The 18,668-nt window shown below is 40.2% G+C and overlaps 2 protein-coding genes across 2 annotated transcripts; both read right to left on the reverse strand.

The window, feature by feature from the left end:
• Positions 1 to 446: 446 nt before the first annotated feature.
• On the reverse strand, positions 447 to 14,198 carry wdr95 (WD40 repeat domain 95). Its single transcript, XM_084019456.1, is given in 31 exon segments — positions 447 to 530; positions 571 to 790; positions 872 to 971; positions 1,084 to 1,268; positions 2,640 to 2,728; positions 2,948 to 2,987; positions 3,083 to 3,215; positions 3,733 to 3,791; positions 3,887 to 3,982; positions 4,064 to 4,226; positions 6,694 to 6,753; positions 7,139 to 7,184; positions 7,278 to 7,332; positions 7,417 to 7,496; positions 7,575 to 7,681; positions 7,774 to 7,876; positions 8,165 to 8,316; positions 8,825 to 8,930; positions 9,022 to 9,200; positions 9,204 to 9,262; positions 9,693 to 9,762; positions 9,912 to 10,029; positions 11,479 to 11,525; positions 11,627 to 11,672; positions 11,754 to 11,846; positions 11,946 to 12,031; positions 12,627 to 12,857; positions 13,560 to 13,625; positions 13,793 to 13,876; positions 13,955 to 14,008; positions 14,175 to 14,198. Coding segments are annotated over 29 exon segments (2,712 nt in total). The 5' UTR covers positions 14,187 to 14,198; the 3' UTR covers positions 447 to 530; positions 571 to 790; positions 872 to 878.
• A 2,101-nt stretch (positions 14,199 to 16,299) lies between these two features.
• On the reverse strand, positions 16,300 to 18,077 carry tex26 (testis expressed 26; the record flags this gene model as incomplete). The annotated part of the gene is made up of 7 exons (XM_084020282.1): positions 18,000 to 18,077; positions 17,551 to 17,635; positions 17,304 to 17,451; positions 17,055 to 17,199; positions 16,752 to 16,928; positions 16,519 to 16,657; positions 16,300 to 16,411 (listed from the first exon to the last, which is right to left on the reverse strand). Exons 1-7 carry the CDS (start codon positions 18,010 to 18,012, stop codon positions 16,300 to 16,302), a joined length of 819 nt encoding a protein of 272 aa, XP_083876408.1. The 5' UTR covers positions 18,013 to 18,077.
• Positions 18,078 to 18,668: the final 591 nt, after the last annotated feature.

Consider the following 18,668-nt stretch of genomic DNA (forward strand, 5'->3'; position numbering starts at 1 on the left):
GTATGATTTCTATGAATGGTGTCCCATAAAAATGTAAACACCACAGAGACAGTTTACTTGATGGACTGTTTCAGAATGTGATTGCGTGCACACACACTGCACCTCATTCCCTCATTGAGTCATTTACCGTACGCCACAGTTTGTTTGGCTGGCACAGACACGACATCGTCAGCACTCACATCACTGTCAGCCTAAAACGCACAGCTTAAAGCGTGTATACTGTCACCTTCTAAAATATGACTGCCCCTACTGTTGAGCACTATGTTATTAATAATTGTATGCCAGAGCATCTTAACAAGAACCTTGATAATACATTAAATACACGGATATCTCAAACTAGAAAGGAAGCTTTCTTTTTCATATTTTCATATTTTCAGAATCAGCTTGTTCATTAATTCTCTTTATTGAAAATATTACAACATGATACCAAACAGATTTACAAATCCAGCAGGCATATTTTGCATCTTGTGTCCACCTGATGAATAAAGTCCGATACACTGACCTTTGAGCTCTGCTTTGGTCTCCACCGACTGCTTTCTGGCTGTTTAGTGGCTAAATGCTCCACTACACTTTGTTTTTAGAGGTTTTTCCACTAAAAACACTCAGAAGAAACTAAATAAATCACTAAGACATGATTGCCAAAGTAGTCTAATGGTAATTGGATCCCAACCCTTTGTTTTTTGTACTTCATCACTATGACCTGGTGTTTGGTGGCTCCACAGCATCACAGCCTCTCAGAGCGCGGTGGTTCGATAGCTTGTTAGTATGCCTGACAGCTTCACGCCAGAGCCTGAGACACAGAAGGCACACTCACTCTCACTCTTACTTACATACAGTAGATGCTTTCACTGTTATCATGGTTGCAACTCACCCAGTCTTCAGTGTTCCTCTGGGTAAAATGTGCTTTTAATCTTTCTTAATGCCTGCGCCACTGATGGATGCTGGGGGAAGTCTCGGCTTACTGTGTGTCCCTGACTGCAATTATGGAGGAGCAAGCAAAGTTCAGTTCAGTTCAACATGTGTAGGTGGGGGAGGGGGACACACCGTACACAACACAATAATCATTAAAGTAATGCAGCTCACCTTTAGCTCACCTCGGTGACCACCAGTCCTGTCGGGATTGACTGAATCAGAAGGACGTGTTTCAACAATGAGAGATTCGTGATCGGGCATACTCAGTGGATCGATCAGAACCTCGTAGGGGACGGCAGGATGTTTCCACGAAGAGGGGGTGTGGACGCTCCAGCTCTCACACTGCCCAAAGGTCCCTGTGGAGAAGACCAAAATGTTCCATTTCAATGTTCTTCCAAATTGCGCGGCATGGTGTTGAAAGGATGTGACAGGGTAAAAAAAAATCTGAAAATGTCATCGTGTCTGAATCCATTTGAAATCATTTCTCCGCAGCGTCCTGCTGTGTAGCCAGACCCAGTCTCACAGCAGCTTGTCATGAAATGTAATCTCTTGGATTCAAATCTGTGTTATGAATCAGTTTAAAAAAAACAAAAAAAACCAAGTTATTACTTATGACATTTCCTCCCATGCAACAATTTCTTTAAAAAAAAATGCAAAATATCAAGTTAGATGTGAATTTTATTTCAATTTTTCATGTAATTTTCCCCTCTGGGAAAGGCCTTCATACAAAACATACAGTATATATATGATAATTACCTAATATCCTACAAATATGTTAAAATGCATCCCGGTTATCTCGTATGTGTTTAAATCCGAGTGGGATCACACTCTTCCCTCGGCTGTTTAACAGCATTTAGAGAAACACTGCTGAGCGTTGTACCAGATGAACTTCAAGGCCGGACTACCAACGCAACATGTTCTCACTCCAGTGTGTTAAATAATGCAGCTTGGTTGGAGCTCCACAGTTTCACACAATGACACTCTACATACTCAAGCATCACTTCAGCGCGTGTCAGTCACAGCGAGTCAATACTCACTCACAGAAACACAATCCTGCTTTTCTCTGTTGCTCTACCCATAATGCATTGGGTGGTCAAAAACACACGTTGACCACGCCGGTCTGATGGATGTTGTAATTTCTCTGTGGACCTCAGAGGTTCAAAGATATACTTTTCATCTTTTTAATTCGAATTTAATTGATTTATTTAGTTTTATCTTATTGTCTTTCTAGCTCATGATTTTTAGTTAATTTTGATATGCTTATATGTGATGTGTATGTGCTTTTAAAGGTGCTATTTGAATAAAGTTATTATTATTAATATACTGTATTTGTTTGCAATGCTACGGCCCTTACCCGACTGGAGGGCATAACTCATTTATTCAACTAATATTGTGCTTTCATGGTGCATATCTGGAAATCAGTTAGTGTTATTATCACGTATTATTATAACTGACACACTAAACCTGGAGCCATGTAGTATTGTAGTATAGCATCTCTAGGCAAACTATAATGAAGCTGCCATGTAGTTTGCTGTGTGTTCACTGATCGTTGAAAGTGGAAGGAAGGAGGACCAAACAGCTCTTTTTTCTTTCTTTTTTTACCTCAGGTCCTTAGTGGGTTAATCAAGCCAGTACTGTCACACTGGAATGAACATGATTAATGTCATTTGCATGGCCATTAATGATGTCTAGGAAGAGGGGATTGACGGATGTAAACTGGCACCCACCTATGAATTCTCCGTGTGCACTCCAAAGGCGCACGGTGTAGTCGGTGGATGAGGTAAGCACCACTTGATCATTGTCAACAATCTGCAGGCTGGACCAGAATAAAGAGACACGAGATGAAATGAGAGAAGGCATTTGTGGCAGAACACTCTAAATCACCCTCTCTGTTGGTGCGTTGGATGGCAGATGCACTCCGGGCTGCATCTCACCTGTACAGATCATCTGTTTTTAGACCTTCCCACACAAGCGTTCTCCTATACTTACTTTACTCGTGCAGCAGAAGGAATGGACTTGAATGGATTTGACTTACCCAGTTATTCTGCTGGTGTGGGCACGCCAGAAGTTTTCAGCTGAATGAATGTGGAAAAAACAAATTTTGCATGTTTTTATAGACACTTTCTTTTCATATTGTCATTGTATGCAATGTCAAGGGCAAGAAAAAGACCTCTCTGTGATTTTTTCTTGAGGTCAAACGTCTCCATGTTGTAAACATAGATGTAACCGATGACGTCAGCAGCGTAGAGCCGCGTGTCCGAGTCCGTTTTAGCCAGTTTGGTGATCTTCTGTTGGAATCGAGACTGCAAAATGGAGAGGAAAAAGAAAACATTGCAATCATACCAACTCAATTTCAGACAAACTGGCTGCAGTTACATTCCCCCTGATAATAGTGCTCTCCAGATAATCATATATCATTTCATACCAAATGTGTCTGGCAACAAATTGTAGAAACTAATCATGAAGAAGCAAAAGTACCGCAATAAAAACACCGTAACAAATTGTTAAGAGCCATGATTGCTAGGCTACCAAGCTCAAATGATAGCAAAATAATTTGTCTTTTTTTTATGTTTATAGCCTCAAAATACAATATCTGCTTCCACAGGCACATCTTTTATTCCAGGTTTATGTCCTCATGTTCACCCAGCTCCCGGTATTAAAGGTCCCTGCTTTGCATTTAGCAGCTGTAAGGTACCTGCTAGTTGTTAAAAACGCTAGAACCAAGCAAAGAAACACATTATCTAACTGTGTGATCAGCAACTTCAAAGCTAATAGAAAGAAAAGTGAAACCGAGACATGTTGTTGGGTTAAATATCTTACAGCTTTGAAGCTGCCCACAATTGTTCCTCCACTGAGCACATTCCACGCATGTATACAACCTTTTACAGAGAAAAGACATACAGTAATTAGTATTGAAACACATTGTGAAAGGTTGTAAAAGGCTGTAATTAGTGGCGCTCATAATAGCACTGACCCATGACTCCAGACGACAGCAGAGCTGTAGACGAGGAAAACTGCTTTAATTTGGAGTTCTTTAAGAAAATTATGCTTTGGACACTTGTATCCAGTCCTGTGCAAGTTGAATAAAAAACATAAATTAAATGCCACATCAGAGTTTTTCTTGAATATATTCACTTTGCTCCCAATGTACCTTCAACTTTTTGGTGTTCAGCTGAAAGAGGGCTAACGAGCCGACACTGTATGCGTCCAGAAACCCGGTTCCACACTATAACCTCTCCGTCGTAGCTGCCGGTGGCGAGGAGCGACGGGGGACACTGCGCCACGCAAAGGATGTCCTCCTTATGGCCATTTTTCTGAGGAAAGACAAAGTGTGAGTCTCCCTAAGCAGCTGCAGGGTATAAAAGTCAAATGTTCAACCACAGTCATTTTATTTGTTTCCAAGAAAGATTCCTGTCTTTGTTTGCACATAAATATACAGTATATGCTGGTGGTAGCTTATATTGATCACATTTCACAGACAGTGGAATGGTTAGAGAGCAAATAAGTGTATTTCTGATATTATATCAAACTATATCTTTAAAATCAATTTAGAAATGATGAAGCACCTCACCCAATAAGTGAAATGAGGTTAAAGATCACCAGTCTGTCCACCAAAAACATCTAAAATCTCTCTGAGGAGCAAGGACTCTCATTCCACAGCTGAGAGGAATTTCGGGTGATTCGTTTAAATCCATGAAAATCAGTGAATTTTCCCTTTTTGTCACAGAACTCAAGTGATCAAGTGTGTCGCACATTTGGGATACATGGACTGACTCGATGTCAAACCCCTGAGTGAGCAGACAAGCCAGACATTTCTGCTGCCACTGATGCAAAGCGATCCATGATGTGCTGCTTGCTTTCTTGCACTGAACTCCACGGGAATATTTGGCTGCCGACCAGAAACCGGACACAGATCAGAAAAAAGCAGATGGCACGTTTGACTTAGGATCTGATAAGTGAACTTACTGGAAAACACACTTCAAGACTTAACCAAATATTTAGCTAAACTGGGCCAGGTTTTTAAAATATTAATGAGAACACTGACCATCTGCAGGAAGAGAGAAATGCACAGTGAACATGAGGCTCAGTGGATAAGGGAAAGAGAGCAATATATATAGACCGGCCCATTGATCTTCATCCTGCAGGCCATTAATGGAAAAACAATTGTAGGAGAGTCTATAGATGATCAGAGGGGTTAGTTTTCTTCCCGGCCTCTTTAATGCATTCCTTCTGGTCTGTTAATGTGTCTCTTCGGGGTGAATGTAACCAGCAGCCATAATGAAAGAGATCAGCGTCACCTTTTATATCGGATGACTGAGAATCCTTCCTGCTGCTCATGGAGAGGGAAGCGTGTCTGACCACTTCATCCTGGTGAAACCCGATCATCTATTGTGTGATATTTTTAGTAGACTGAATACTTTGAGAGCACGAGGCCGCATTAATAAATGTAGTTGGTGATTTTACCTCATAAAGAAGTGAGATGTTTGTTTCTTCATTATCAATATCACGTTATCAGATGTTTAGAATAGTTTTAAAAATGATTTTATTCTTACTTTATTTGATTGTATTGGTATGAAATGTGCTACAGATATCCACAATGTTCGGTCGATAAATAATGAATTGGCGATCCCCTCACTTTTCCAGGCCAAAATGTTCAATTGTCTTATTGTTATTGTAAATACTTGCGAACATAATGACACCCCGATCAGCTGTTCTTTGTGATTAGTGCTAATTAGCTCATTTTAGAATGCCAGCTTGTTAAAAGAAGAGGGGGATCTATTTAATATTCTACAGTGTTGGTTTGTCTGATTTTACCTTTTAGAAATATTACAGTCTAATTGTTGGGGAATCAGATAAAAATGAATTTATTTCACAATCCATCGCCCTCGATGATGAGAAATATAACCCCCAAAGAATACAGATGTCTTTGCAGCTATATCTGATGGGCCTCTGATTCCAAATCTGTGACATTTTAGAGGAGCGAATCATCTTTATTGGTGATTTTTCTTGAGATTACATTTTGAATACACAATAATACTGCAACTACTCTACTGCCAGACTCTCATTGACATTAAACGCCATGTATACTGAGATTGGCTGCACTGGGACTTAGACACAAAGAGCGTATAGTGTATAGTGCATACAGATGTAATATGGATTCAGGAAGAAAATATGAAATATGTAATGTAAATTCTTAAAACTGCTGGAACAAGGGAAGAGGGCGAATAAGAGCGAGGGAGGGAGATTGGGGAACTTGCTGCCTGAGTTAAAAACAAATCTGCAGGTGATGCTGAACAGAAGGGCAGAGATCAGGGAGGCTCTGTTACATTTCTCTCTTTGAGCTTTCCAGCAAGTCAGCAAAAAACAGCTCAAGGACCAAAGACCAGCATCCTCCGTGTGTACAAATACCCAGCAGGGAAGATTCATCTTCACAGGTACGTATGTATTGGAATACACTTCATTCATTTTCCACCACTGGCAACAGAATGATGCCCTGACGATTAGCTAACAGGCAGCCTGATGAGCGTTTTGCATTCAGTTCACAGTGAAAACACCCAATTTGTCCTTTTGTCACTTTCAACACAGACAGCTCTGCTTTTTTAGAAATGGAAGAATAACGATTGGATCCATACAATGTTTCTCCCGCTGTCGTCGAGTCTGCCTGACACTAATGTCATGGGGGAATACTAACTCAGTCAGAGCCCGTTGCTATTATTTTTGGTTCGCCTGAACATCTTTTCTCAAAGTTATCGTGCAGACAGTTTTCTGTTCATTAATCACCAAATCATCCGGCCATGCAGGCTGCGGTCTCTGGACATGATGCAGGTCCTCAGGTGTGTCCTGGAAAAATGTACAGTCAGCAAACCGGGCTTTTAATATTCTTTAATATTTAATATATTATTTGATATTCAATATTAACACATTTTTTGTGGGCTATAGAAATAGCTGGTAGAACATCCTATTAGCACATTCAAATTCGAATTAACCAGACAATGACAAGAGGTGACATCCGCGCGTGCAGCAAAAATTATTATTAAAATGAAATTGAAAACAGGCTATATGCAGTATGAACTATCAGTCCTGTTTGTTTCAGAGTGGAGTTCAGCTGCTAATGACAGTGAAAACAAATGCAAATGGGGTGCTATATGCGATGGAGGGTTGGAGGAAATAATTGGACTGGGATTTCTGAAAAATAACACCTAGAACTCACGTCTTTGGTACTCACTGGGTAAATGTCAATCTTCCGGTCCCGGCCGACAGACATCACATAGCTTCAAATGAAAAAAAAAAATCGCACGAGCTCAACATGGATTAAAATTCATTCTGAGCAAAGAACACTTGCAAAATATCACATCATTACTCACAGATTCCTGTGAACTTGCAGGAAGATGCAGTCGCAGACTTCGTGACATTCCCCCTCTAGGGTAGATTGGGAATCATTAATAATACAGTTATTTCAACCTTCTTTGTTTTGAGGATGTAGTGTTTATGTTTAACACATACCTTTCTTTAGTGTCTTTAGGCACTGACCATTGTTGAAATTCCAGATCTTCAAATAACCATCTCTTCCACCTGTGATGAGCCTGCAAACACAAGAACGTATTTGAGTGCAATGAAGTGTATTCTATGAAATATTCACAAGCTGCTTCATGTACTTGTACCTCCTCCCTTTGGGGTCGAATGTCATGCATGTGATGGCAGACAGGTCATTTGTGCCACCAAACTCAAAGAGCTGACGCCCAGTGTCAAAATCCCAGACTTTCACCACCTGGAAGAAGAAACATTTTGAGTTTTAAATAAACAGGATTCATCTTTCTGTGAATATGTATCTGTGATTATGTAAAATCATGTTTTACTCACGGATCCCTCAGTGCAGCTGACAACTTGACGGAGCTCCTCACTGAAGCCGCAGCACATTACAGTCTCATTATGTGAAACTGTCAGACGGCTGTGGAGTCGGGGTCTTGCGGAGGCACAAGATAATAGAAGGAGAAAAAAAGAAAATGAACATTAAGGTGCTGCAGTCATCCCTGAAGGAAAAAAAATGAAAGAAATCTTTTTTTTTTTGGTGAAAGTAAGATGTTTAATGTCTCAAAAGCAAATCTTCAAAAGCAGCAGCTGTCTTATTCTTTTTTTTTTTTTTAGAATTCCACAATATCATCCTTAAATTAGTTCAGTTGAGGAATACTTTCAAAAGTATCTTCGGAGTACATTGGATTCTATGATGAAGCGCAAAGCTACGACAGCCAACCTTATCTTCAGGGAGAGCACAGCCATGCAGTCTGCTGCGATGTAAAAGGATTTCATAGCAGCGGAGTACGAGCATGCAGAGATGTCACCGTGAATGCCGCTGGCTTGGGCCTCTGCTGTAAACAGGCAGCACTGCTCGGGAATATCCCACATCTGAAAAAGGGAACAGGTGAACGAGCAGTGGAAGAGGCATTCACATAACAATACCACATCAAGTAATCACAGACTTTAGATAAGAAGTGGAAGTTTGTGGACTAGGATTTTTTTTAGCTTCAATTTTGGTATTTTGGCCACAACAACTTCAGTGCAATCTGGGAATTTTTGCAACCAGTGAACAGAAGTGACCATATTTGGACTGTTGAGGAGCGACGGGTGGATCTAACCAACACATCTGCATCTGGATCCATGGATCTGGATTTAGGAAGTGCTAAAGTCATCTTTGCATTGGTAGAGACAGTAGCGAGGCCGTGGTAGCGGTAGTGATGAAATCGTGGTGAAATAGTAGCATAAAATGTAAACAGTCAAGTAAAGTTTTCTTGAATTTGGATAAATGTAATTAGTAATTTTCTACCACTGCTGGAGAAATATCCACAGTGATTAATACATATACAGTAATATGAATGCTCTTTTACTTTGGATCATTTATAATGATATGAATTACTTTTACGGTGTTGTCTAGAGAGACAGACAAGATCTGACTGTCCTCTGAGACGATATGGATGTAGGCGATGGGAGCAGAGTGGCCTTTCAAAATACCAGTTGGTTTCCTAGAAGAACAAAAATCATTTTTATTATTATAAAACAAATGGAATGATACAAAATCATGAAAAGAAAGCCCACTGAATCCTGTCTCCTCACCCAGAGAAATGTGGGTTCCACATGCGTATGAGTCTGTCCATGCCTCCGGTGACCAGTAAGCTGTGCTTCTGACAAAGGTCAAAGGTCTTGACACCCTTGAAGACGGCGAACACTGTCTGGTCACATGATGCCCGGAGCTGTCCAGTCCAGCTCAGTTGGACCTTCTTGGTCTTTCCTTCCTAACAGGCCTCTCTGATCTCACTCAGCTGCTGCTCGGCATCCGTTAAAGGCAGCAGACAACCTCCAGGATGAAAGAAAGGCATTTTATTACAAGGCCATGTGTTTGAGCATCGATCAAACATGCTTTCTGGAGCAAGGGTAACCCATTATCAGAATAAATGGCCGAGCTGGAGTGGACATGGCCAATCACACACACACACACAAACACACACACAAACACACACTGGCATTGCTAGGATGTGTGATAGATGAGTCATCGTGCATCATCCCTACAGCTCTCCTACCAGGCTGCCTAAAGTCCAACCCCAACATTTAATTACTGCACACTGTTGATCAAAAGGACTTCAAACTTTGTATCATTTTCAGCGTTCACATTTTTTTTAACCCGGATTTTAACTCACAGTTCAAACCACTATATGTTGGATTGTCTGCTAAATTCCTGAAGGTGCTGAAGAAAGGCCAACAAACGGCCAAAGATAAACTGAAATTACCTACAACGAGAGAAGCAGATTCTTCATTTGATGAGGAGACGACAGCTTGAAAACTCTGAAAATATTTCGCCTGGAGTGAGAGAAGAGTTAGTTGCTTAGAATATTTCAGGGATATCTGTATATAATGCAAGTAAAATGAATTGTTACACAGCTTCTGCAGTAATTGTACATTGTATCTTGGCTGAACTTCACCTTACACAAGGAAATGTAAAATGTCACCTGTGTCACCCAGTCGTGATGAACCTTCCATCTGACAAATGTCACGTTGGGAGAAAGCACTGCATTGCCAATCGCTATATTGGGCATATTTTCAACCTTTGGTAATTTGTTCCATAATCTATGAAAAAAGGATGTACAATCAGGTCTGAAATGGGTCACGTTTTCTGAGACAAGCCTCACTTATGTAAAATGCATATAATTTATTTGATTGGAGGGGAACCGATGTCATCATTTCCCACCACACCTTTGACATTTATGTGCAATACAGTTTTCTACCCTGCTATTTTCTCAGTATTTCAGAGTCCACGCGCTCACATCTCTGTCTCTGTAACAAAATAATTGCATCTCTGCTGTCTTGCCGTGAATCACTCTCACATACGTGCGCCTTCCTCCTGAATCCACTGAAATATGCCGTTGAAATGAGACGAGAAATACAAAAGAGAACGTTTAAAGCCACAGCTGCAATACCGATGCAATACAATGACCAACTAATGTATGTACGTCACAAACAGATTCTCAAAGTTTGTTACAGCCTGAGAAAACGATCAAATCAGATGCATTTGCAGCTGTTTTAAAGAAAGCTAAATAAAAATGAATTTCCCAGCGGAACACTTTCTCTCAGTAATAGCTGCTTAATGAATTGACAATATTCACAAATGACCAGACATTTTAGTTTACTGCTCTAAATATCTGCTGATGAAATGCTCAACATTTCATATTTTGAGATAATCAAGAGAATATACTGTAACATAATATTAAATATAAAGATGAAAACAGCATTATGTTAAGAGGACCGGAAAGTCTAATTCCCTGCAAATGTGTATCGCAAATGAGAACGGAAATTCAAAAGATGGCCTTTGCCTTCCAGAAAATAAATAATCATCGTCAATCATAGTTCATCTTATTCAGCTGAAGTAGCTCCGTTTCTTTTTAATTGCAGCGCCGGAGAACTACACGTCTAAGGAAGCAATTCTGAATCCTGATGAGGCCTTTATTGTGAAATCATGCCGTGGTTGCTATCGGCCACGTTACTCATCAGAACCTTACATTTGTTACTTATCAGTGTCGAGTGTTATTTGGTTCCTGATGCAAATGCACCTCATTCAATACATCCCCAAAATATTCTCCTTTCTGCTAACAAACACATCAGTTGAGAACACGATCTGAGAGGGAAACAAGAAAGTACACAGATCTACTTGGCTGTTGAAGGTTGATGTTGCCTTCAGTCACAGATCTGTGAAAAGAGTCACTGACTTTGAGTGGCTTCAATTCCTGCTCACATAATGTTCAATAGAAGTTTGCATGACAGTAAATTCAACTTTTATCGATCTATTTATTTAAAATTGTACTAAATCTTTTGAGATAAAATCTCTTTTATTGATGGCAACCAAACAAACGTAACAGTTGCATTGTTGCAAGAACAGTTTGTGGTTAATATAAATGAGAACATTCCAAGACCAAGGGCCATATTAAGATAGACTACGGGCTCAGTCAGGCCATGTTAATTAAAATACACCCAGACCTGTCTTGTACAATATGCAGTAAGTCTTTAGAAAAGCATAATTACCTGAGGGTATCTCCAACAGAGGATATTGAAATGATAGTCACACATCCCTGAAACACAAACACAGAAACGCACCTCTGTCACGATCCAGTAATCAAGAGGAATGTAATGAATATCTGTTGGAGAATTAGGTTTCTACAAAAGGACCTACGTCTGTGTCTCCATACAGAATACAACACTTATCAGGGCCAGTGTAGCTATGTGGAAACAACACAAACCATTATAGTGACTTATTGTGACATTTGAAAGACGCGTTAACGTGCCGTTGTGTTGCTCACCCGTAGTCTAATGTCAAAGGCACCGTGTCGAGTGCATTGATCTGGCAATAAGGCTCCAGAGTGGAGAGCTCATACAATTGGATCTCTCGGTCCCTGCAAGATAACGAAGACAAAACCAGAATACCTGCTGTCAGACTAATCCCTGTACTTGATAAATAATGTGCTCTCTTATTAAACCTTTTGTCATATTACCCCGTTCCAATCAGCAGCTTGTTGAACTCTGTCATCAGAGTAAAATCACCCGCCCACTTCGTCTTCCTGTTTGCAGGTCCTTCATTCTGTAACACATTAATATGTTAAGTTTCCAGGTTTCACTGGGAAATAGCATTTGATGCAAGAGAGTCCTGGAATAAATGTTTGTGAATATTCACCTTAAATTTCTACTGAATGTAGTGTATTCTGTCACCTTTTAGCTTCTATCCATATGGATAATTTTAAAGTTTTGCTCATATGTAGACCTCCATTTAAAACACATCAATGAGCCATGTTAGGGATGATGTTTTCCATCATTACGACTTTTAAAGGTGCGATATATAAGATTCTGTGACGTAATCAGCTGTTAGAGCAGCGCAGATAACAACACACACAGAGGGACAGCGACATCATCCTCTGCTCAGGTAGATATTACTTCCCTATATCTTCACATAGCAAATATTGTTTGCTGCAATATTAATGTGGGTCCTTTATATTGCACCTTTAAATGCAACTACATATTTCTGGACCTTTTTTTAAAAAGATCCTCAATAGGAACAAATAGGCTTGTGGCTTCAATGCCACAGACAGAGTTGAAAGACAGTTCAACACATTGATTTTGGTCTTTTCATTGGATTTGTTTGGATTGGATTAAAGTGTTCAGGTAAATGTGAAACATACAAACATGTGTTTGCTCTTCAGGGGTTTAAGTTCAGGGCTCCAGTAGCAAACAACCCCGTCTTCTTGCACTGTTACGACGGTGCCATCGTGAGCAGGGTGGATGTTGACGATGGGGACGCCATGACACAACGCCTTCATGGTGGCCGGCAGAAAGAAAGCCACCTGCTTACTGCGTCTCACAGCTTTCTGCTTCTCTCGGTACTCCTGCAGCATGTGTGTGCAGAACTCCCCCTGCGTCACATGTTGTCCTGTTAGGTTCAGGTTGTTTATACCGTCGATCGTCATAGAGAATAGTTATCATGGTTGTATAACAGGAGCGTAGGTTTGGTTTCAGAGGTAGGAGGTAAACAAAAAGACAAAAGTTCTTCAAGAAGTGCTTTAACAGACACACTTTGAAGTTTGGTAAATACTCTTCACTAAAAATTCTGATGTCCTTCACTGTCTTGTCTAATATTTAATATAAATACACCCCATCAACAGTGGAAATGACGCCCTTGGAGATGAGTGCAATTTTAAAATGAATGATTGGACTCTTGAAATGAAAAAAACAAACCAGATATTTAAAACGTTAAGATGCAAACCTGGATGTTTCAGCTTTACAATTCATACAACCTATTCAAATTATTGATCAATACGTGTCATAAATCAACACCAATGACGGCTGTCACTTGGGAAACCTTCTCCTTTGTACGTTATATGTTATTGGACAGTCAACTTGCCATTAGAAAAGCTCATTTACACCTAAATGATGGTGTCCAAGTGAGCTACAGTTACACTTTCTCCACTAATCATAACTGAATAATGGTTGCCGAAATAACACTGTCACATTATTACAAATTTATGGGCATGCATGAGAAATATTATAACCAAGGCAATTCAAATGGATAAAAAGCCTTCATGCTCCATAAGAAACAAATATGAATTTCATCTCACCCATGAAATGCTTCCTTGGCCTGAATAATCAATCTTCTTAAACAATCCTTGAATCTGTGCGTTGCTCTGTGAAATTTAAAGAAGAAAAGAATAAAGAACAATGACACTTATGGTGAATGAATCAAGAACTGAAATTGCAAAGGCTTGTGTTCAGTTTCAAACTGTGAGCCACAGTGATGATATAATCTGAGAGAGATTAGGCTATAAAGAGAGATGTCACACTGCTGTCTTACCGTCTGAGGCAAACCCAAACACTTCTTCACTATACGTCCAAAATGATTCGCATCGATGGATCTCAAGCCATCTGGTTCAAAGTCCTTTCAAGGCAAACAGACAGTCAAATACCCAGAAATGAATTACTGACTGTCAGTGTGTTTAAAAGATGAATACAGTACCTCAAATGCTAGTTTCAGTCTCTGAAGGGCGTTGAGTGATATCGTCTCATCAATCTTATTGGAGAGAGGACAATTTGTAACATTATATTATGACACAAGACAATTAATAATGCAGGCTGATTATGGATATTCTGCGAAAAGAGCACGCGGCGTAATAATATCAGTAATAAAAGTTACTCGGCAAAAAAATGCTCCTTCCAATCTTTTCCAGTCTACTCACCAGGCAGTTCATAAAGTCTGAGTGCTGGAGAGGAGATATTAACACCGTGTAATTATCATCACACAGGATTAGGGCTCCACCTCGGAGTATTAACGACTATCTGTAAAGGCCACCGCAAGCCATCGCCAGCCATGATATGTCTCTGAGGTGCTTCCACAATGGCCCCCGTTTCCAAAGCAACGGATCCATGACACCCTTTGATCTGTCATTTAGAAATAACAGGGATAAACAGACTGATTCCTCAAAGAAGTAAGTTTCCCCACGGTATAATTGTTTTATCAGTATGATGGAGGTGCTGAAAGTGTTCTCATAACCTCGACGGCTTTGCAAATCCCCTTCATTATATCTGCATAACTTTGAACTCCTGATCCTGCTCTGTCTAATCTGTCACAGCACATTGCTCATTACATTAAGCAGGAGAGTGTGACTGACATCTGCAACTGCAACTTCATCTGGTGCTTTTGCACCGGCATCTTGCATCGGTCCATCATTCCTGTCAGCTTGAAAGCATTTTAAATCTACTGGAGCTCCTTTAAAGCATTTGGCTCAGCGACTGTGTTTGTTTTACTTTGGCCTGAAACATGGCCACCCCTGGCTCGGGGACAGATAGTCCCATGAGCTGTCAGGCTGCGAGGAAATATTGATCATCCACTTGATTTAAAATGGCACTTTTTTGCATTACCTCACATTCATCCTGCTGCTCACCTTGTGAGTGAGATATACTCCGACTGTAGTTGAGTGTAAGGCTTCAGAACGAGCCTCTGACACTGGTGGGTGTAACAATACAACCCTCTAGTGACACCTTGAGGTTATTAAGAAAGTAGACCCATCAAGGAGCATGTGCAAATGTATATCAGGACACAGAAAACAATCCAGACATTTTCAGATGCAGATAGAATTCATTTTCACTTTCAGAAACTGTACCTTGAGGCTGCAGAGTCCATGAGTTGAGTCGACACTGTGGTTCTGTCGTCTGATGATTTTAGCCTCATCTCCGAGTGCCACAGAGTGTCTTCGCTTGTTCTGTCTTAGCAGCTCTTGGATCAGCCATTCAGGCTGTTCTGGTCCATCGTCGCTGACTCCCCTTTGTCTTGATGTTGAGAGGTCATCCTTGACTTTCTCACCCCCAAAACCTGGACCTGCACACCTGACCCCTGTACTCCCCAGTTCAGAGAGGATGCTGGAGGATGTGAGATGTTTTTTTCAGTAAATGCACTGTTCTTAGAGTACTTTATTTGTGTAGCCATTGCCAACATGGAAATGGAAACTACTCATAAATCTATGTAATCATCTGAGTGTGATTCAGTGCTGTCCCGGATGGCAGCTCAAGCACCATGACAACAGTAAACATGTTCTGAGCATGACAGAGAAACAAGGCAAGGTGTCACTCGATGCTCCTATTGTCTCTTGCCCAAAAATAAAAACCCTTCAAATTGGTATTCATTACAGAACAAAAACTCAACACGGACATGTGTTTCACAATGGTGGTAAGGGTGAAAACAAAACAGCAGATTACCTTTTCACATGTTGGGTTTCTAATCTTCCTGAAGCCGAAGAAGAGCGGACCCTCTTCCCCAGTGGCATCCTTATCAAATAAATAATATAAGGTTGATGTGATGTTAAAAGCAGTCTTTAGTGCAGCACGTCCTCCAAACAGACAGATCTCACATTAGTCTACCTGACACTCACTCTAAAATTACACCTGAGCAGGGCAGGTGGCCCCATGGTAACTAAGAAACCAAGAGTGACGTCTGAGAAACCACAAGACTAAAGACAAGAACCTGCAGAGCAGAACAGCATTGTTAAATCTTGTTTAAGACTTACATTATATTGCATTGTTTACATCACATCCTTAATCAGTCAGCTATTAGGTAATCAGGTAATCATAGTTTAATCCACCTCATTAGTGTTAATTCATTTTTACATTTTCATTGCAGCTACCAAGGAATTAAATGCATTTAAACAAAACATATAATAATTATTTATTGTTTTAACAATGCAACACAGGACTCATTGTAACATAGGACTCATTAAATCAGTGCAAATTGTTTTTATTCTGCTTTGATCCGAAGTTGCAAACAGACTACATAATGTCAGATAGCAGAGTATGGGGGTGATGAAACATTCAGAGAGGTCCTGTCCAGCTTGATATCCACTCTGCTGAGCGGGAATGAAGCACAACCGGTGGGAGTGTATTCACTTTCATTCTGTTGTTTGGATACTCAAAACCTCCTTTTCTGCAAAGCCAAAAGACACGAAACATGACGTACCTGTCGGTCAAAATCAAAATCAGTAAGCAACCTGCTGAAATGCTGAACATTCAAAGGCATAAAGTGATGCTTACCCCCTTGGGGTGGAATGTGCTGCAGCTCCTGGGACGGCAGAGACTTCATCACACATAGTGACTCTCTTTCCACAAAACCTGTCGTCGTTTGTCAAATCTGATCTTTTCTGCTGAGTCTGTCTTTTCACAGCAGTTGGAACTGCAACACAGAAGATAGTTGTCTGATAGAAAGCATATGCTTGGTGAATTGCACTATTTGCTTGTGATTACATGAGTATTTTTGCATGCTGTACCTATAATACCACGACAGGGCATGTTAGGATCTGTGCGGGAGTAATTGCCCATCAGTTCAGGCTTTTGCTGTGGCTGCCGATAATTGCCCCTCATTTCTGTTTCCGTAGAAAGCAGCATTTCACGCCTGCTGTGCAGAGGTGCAAGTCTTCTTTCTCCATTATTAATATGATCGTGTCCTGTCAAATATGTTATACAACCAAAGGAAAATAGGATGAGAGAAATAAATTGACTATTTCATTTGAAAGCTCCTGAATGTCAGTAGTTCAGATGTTCTGACATGCTTTCATATACACATGACATACCCATGTAGTCACATCTGTAGATGGAGCTGTACTGTGCTGTCAAGGCCTTATGGATCTCCCCCTCAGACCGGGGACATGTCCAAGGGAAGCCAACATACTCAGAGTTCCGTGTGGAGTCCCTGGGCAGCCTCCACATCATGAAAGACTTGGGGGGAAAATTACTCGATTTAAAGGTCGCGAGAAACTGTGAGAGGTCAAGTATGTCATTCAAACTATAAATGTAAAATTGGGTATAACCTAAATACCAACCTGACTGGGTTGAGGGTTATTTCTCCTCTCTGTGCGAATGCATTCAGGTTTACAGGCCGGCTTCCAGCAAAACTCATTGTTGTACACAGTTGAACCGAAACGTTCAGACTGTGAATAGGAGTCTATAAAGGAAGTTGATGCTGGGCACCTGCATATGCATCAGCATCGACATACAATTACACACAATAACAAACACACAATGTATGTCCACTCAGAACTTGGCCAGAACACCATTAATAGAACTCACAGCAGAATCTCTGCAGCCGAGTTCGGCCAGTGGATGAATTGTCTTCTATTAGATGTTTCATATGGATCCCACCATTGTTTGCACTCTACTGAAAAAGTTCTATTAGACCGCAAACCTCAATTCTTGATATGTAGAACAACATTTCACAATGAACAGGATGCAAAATAAGTATAACATATAATATATAATACTTAATAGATACCAGTATTTTTCCAATTGATAATTGTTGTATTGACTCTCCAGCTAAGATGATACAGTTTAATGTACCACGGTAAATCATATGACTAAATGACATAATGTAATGAGATAAACTCAGTATATAAGTAAACCAAGACATTAAAAAGATGCCTGCTAAATCAAACAAGTTTTTGCAATTCAAAACAAGTAGTGACTTTCAAGTTAGTTAACAAGTTTCAATTTTTACAAGGCTATCCTTGGTTTAACATTACCTTTGGTTGCCATTGGTGACCAGTGTTTGGGGATCTTGCGCTACAGTTGTTTTCCGTGGAACAAAAACATTTCCATTTATAGATGGTTTGTTAAAAAAAAAAGAAAAGAAAGAAGCAGAATTGACAACTGTGGATGGTGTAGAACAATGAGTTTGACTACAGGTATTATTCTTTTCTGTGCAGAGCTGATCCCAGCAGGGTGTTTCTCGCAGTGCTGTGGTTATGGATACCTGCAACATTTGAATGGGCACTGTGAGCTGCTCAGCAGGGGAGATGTTGTATAAAATATTCAACAATGCCAGATATACCTTATTTATGTATGTTAATGACAGTGGCTAAGACAATTAATCAGTTATTTCAGTCGGTGTTATAATCTTCAACTCTTGAGATTTCAGAGGGGAATACAGTACATTTTCTGCAGCTACTACTCTGCAGATAGACAGCAGCTTTTTTTATTTCCTTTTATTTGCAACAAATGCTGCTTATTTATTGATAGTCTAGTAATATAAACATTAGTGGTGGGAATCGTCAGTCACCTCACAATTTGATTATTTAACGATTCTCGATGCATCATGATGCATCGCTGTTTCGGATATAAATATAATGAGAATATTTCCTTTAAATCTTTCAAACCAATTCATATTTGTCTTATAGAGTTAATGTGCTACA

Source organism: Eutrigla gurnardus (genome assembly GCF_963514095.1).
Source record: "Eutrigla gurnardus genome assembly, chromosome: 10".
Classification (NCBI taxonomy): domain Eukaryota; kingdom Metazoa; phylum Chordata; class Actinopteri; order Perciformes; family Triglidae; genus Eutrigla; species Eutrigla gurnardus.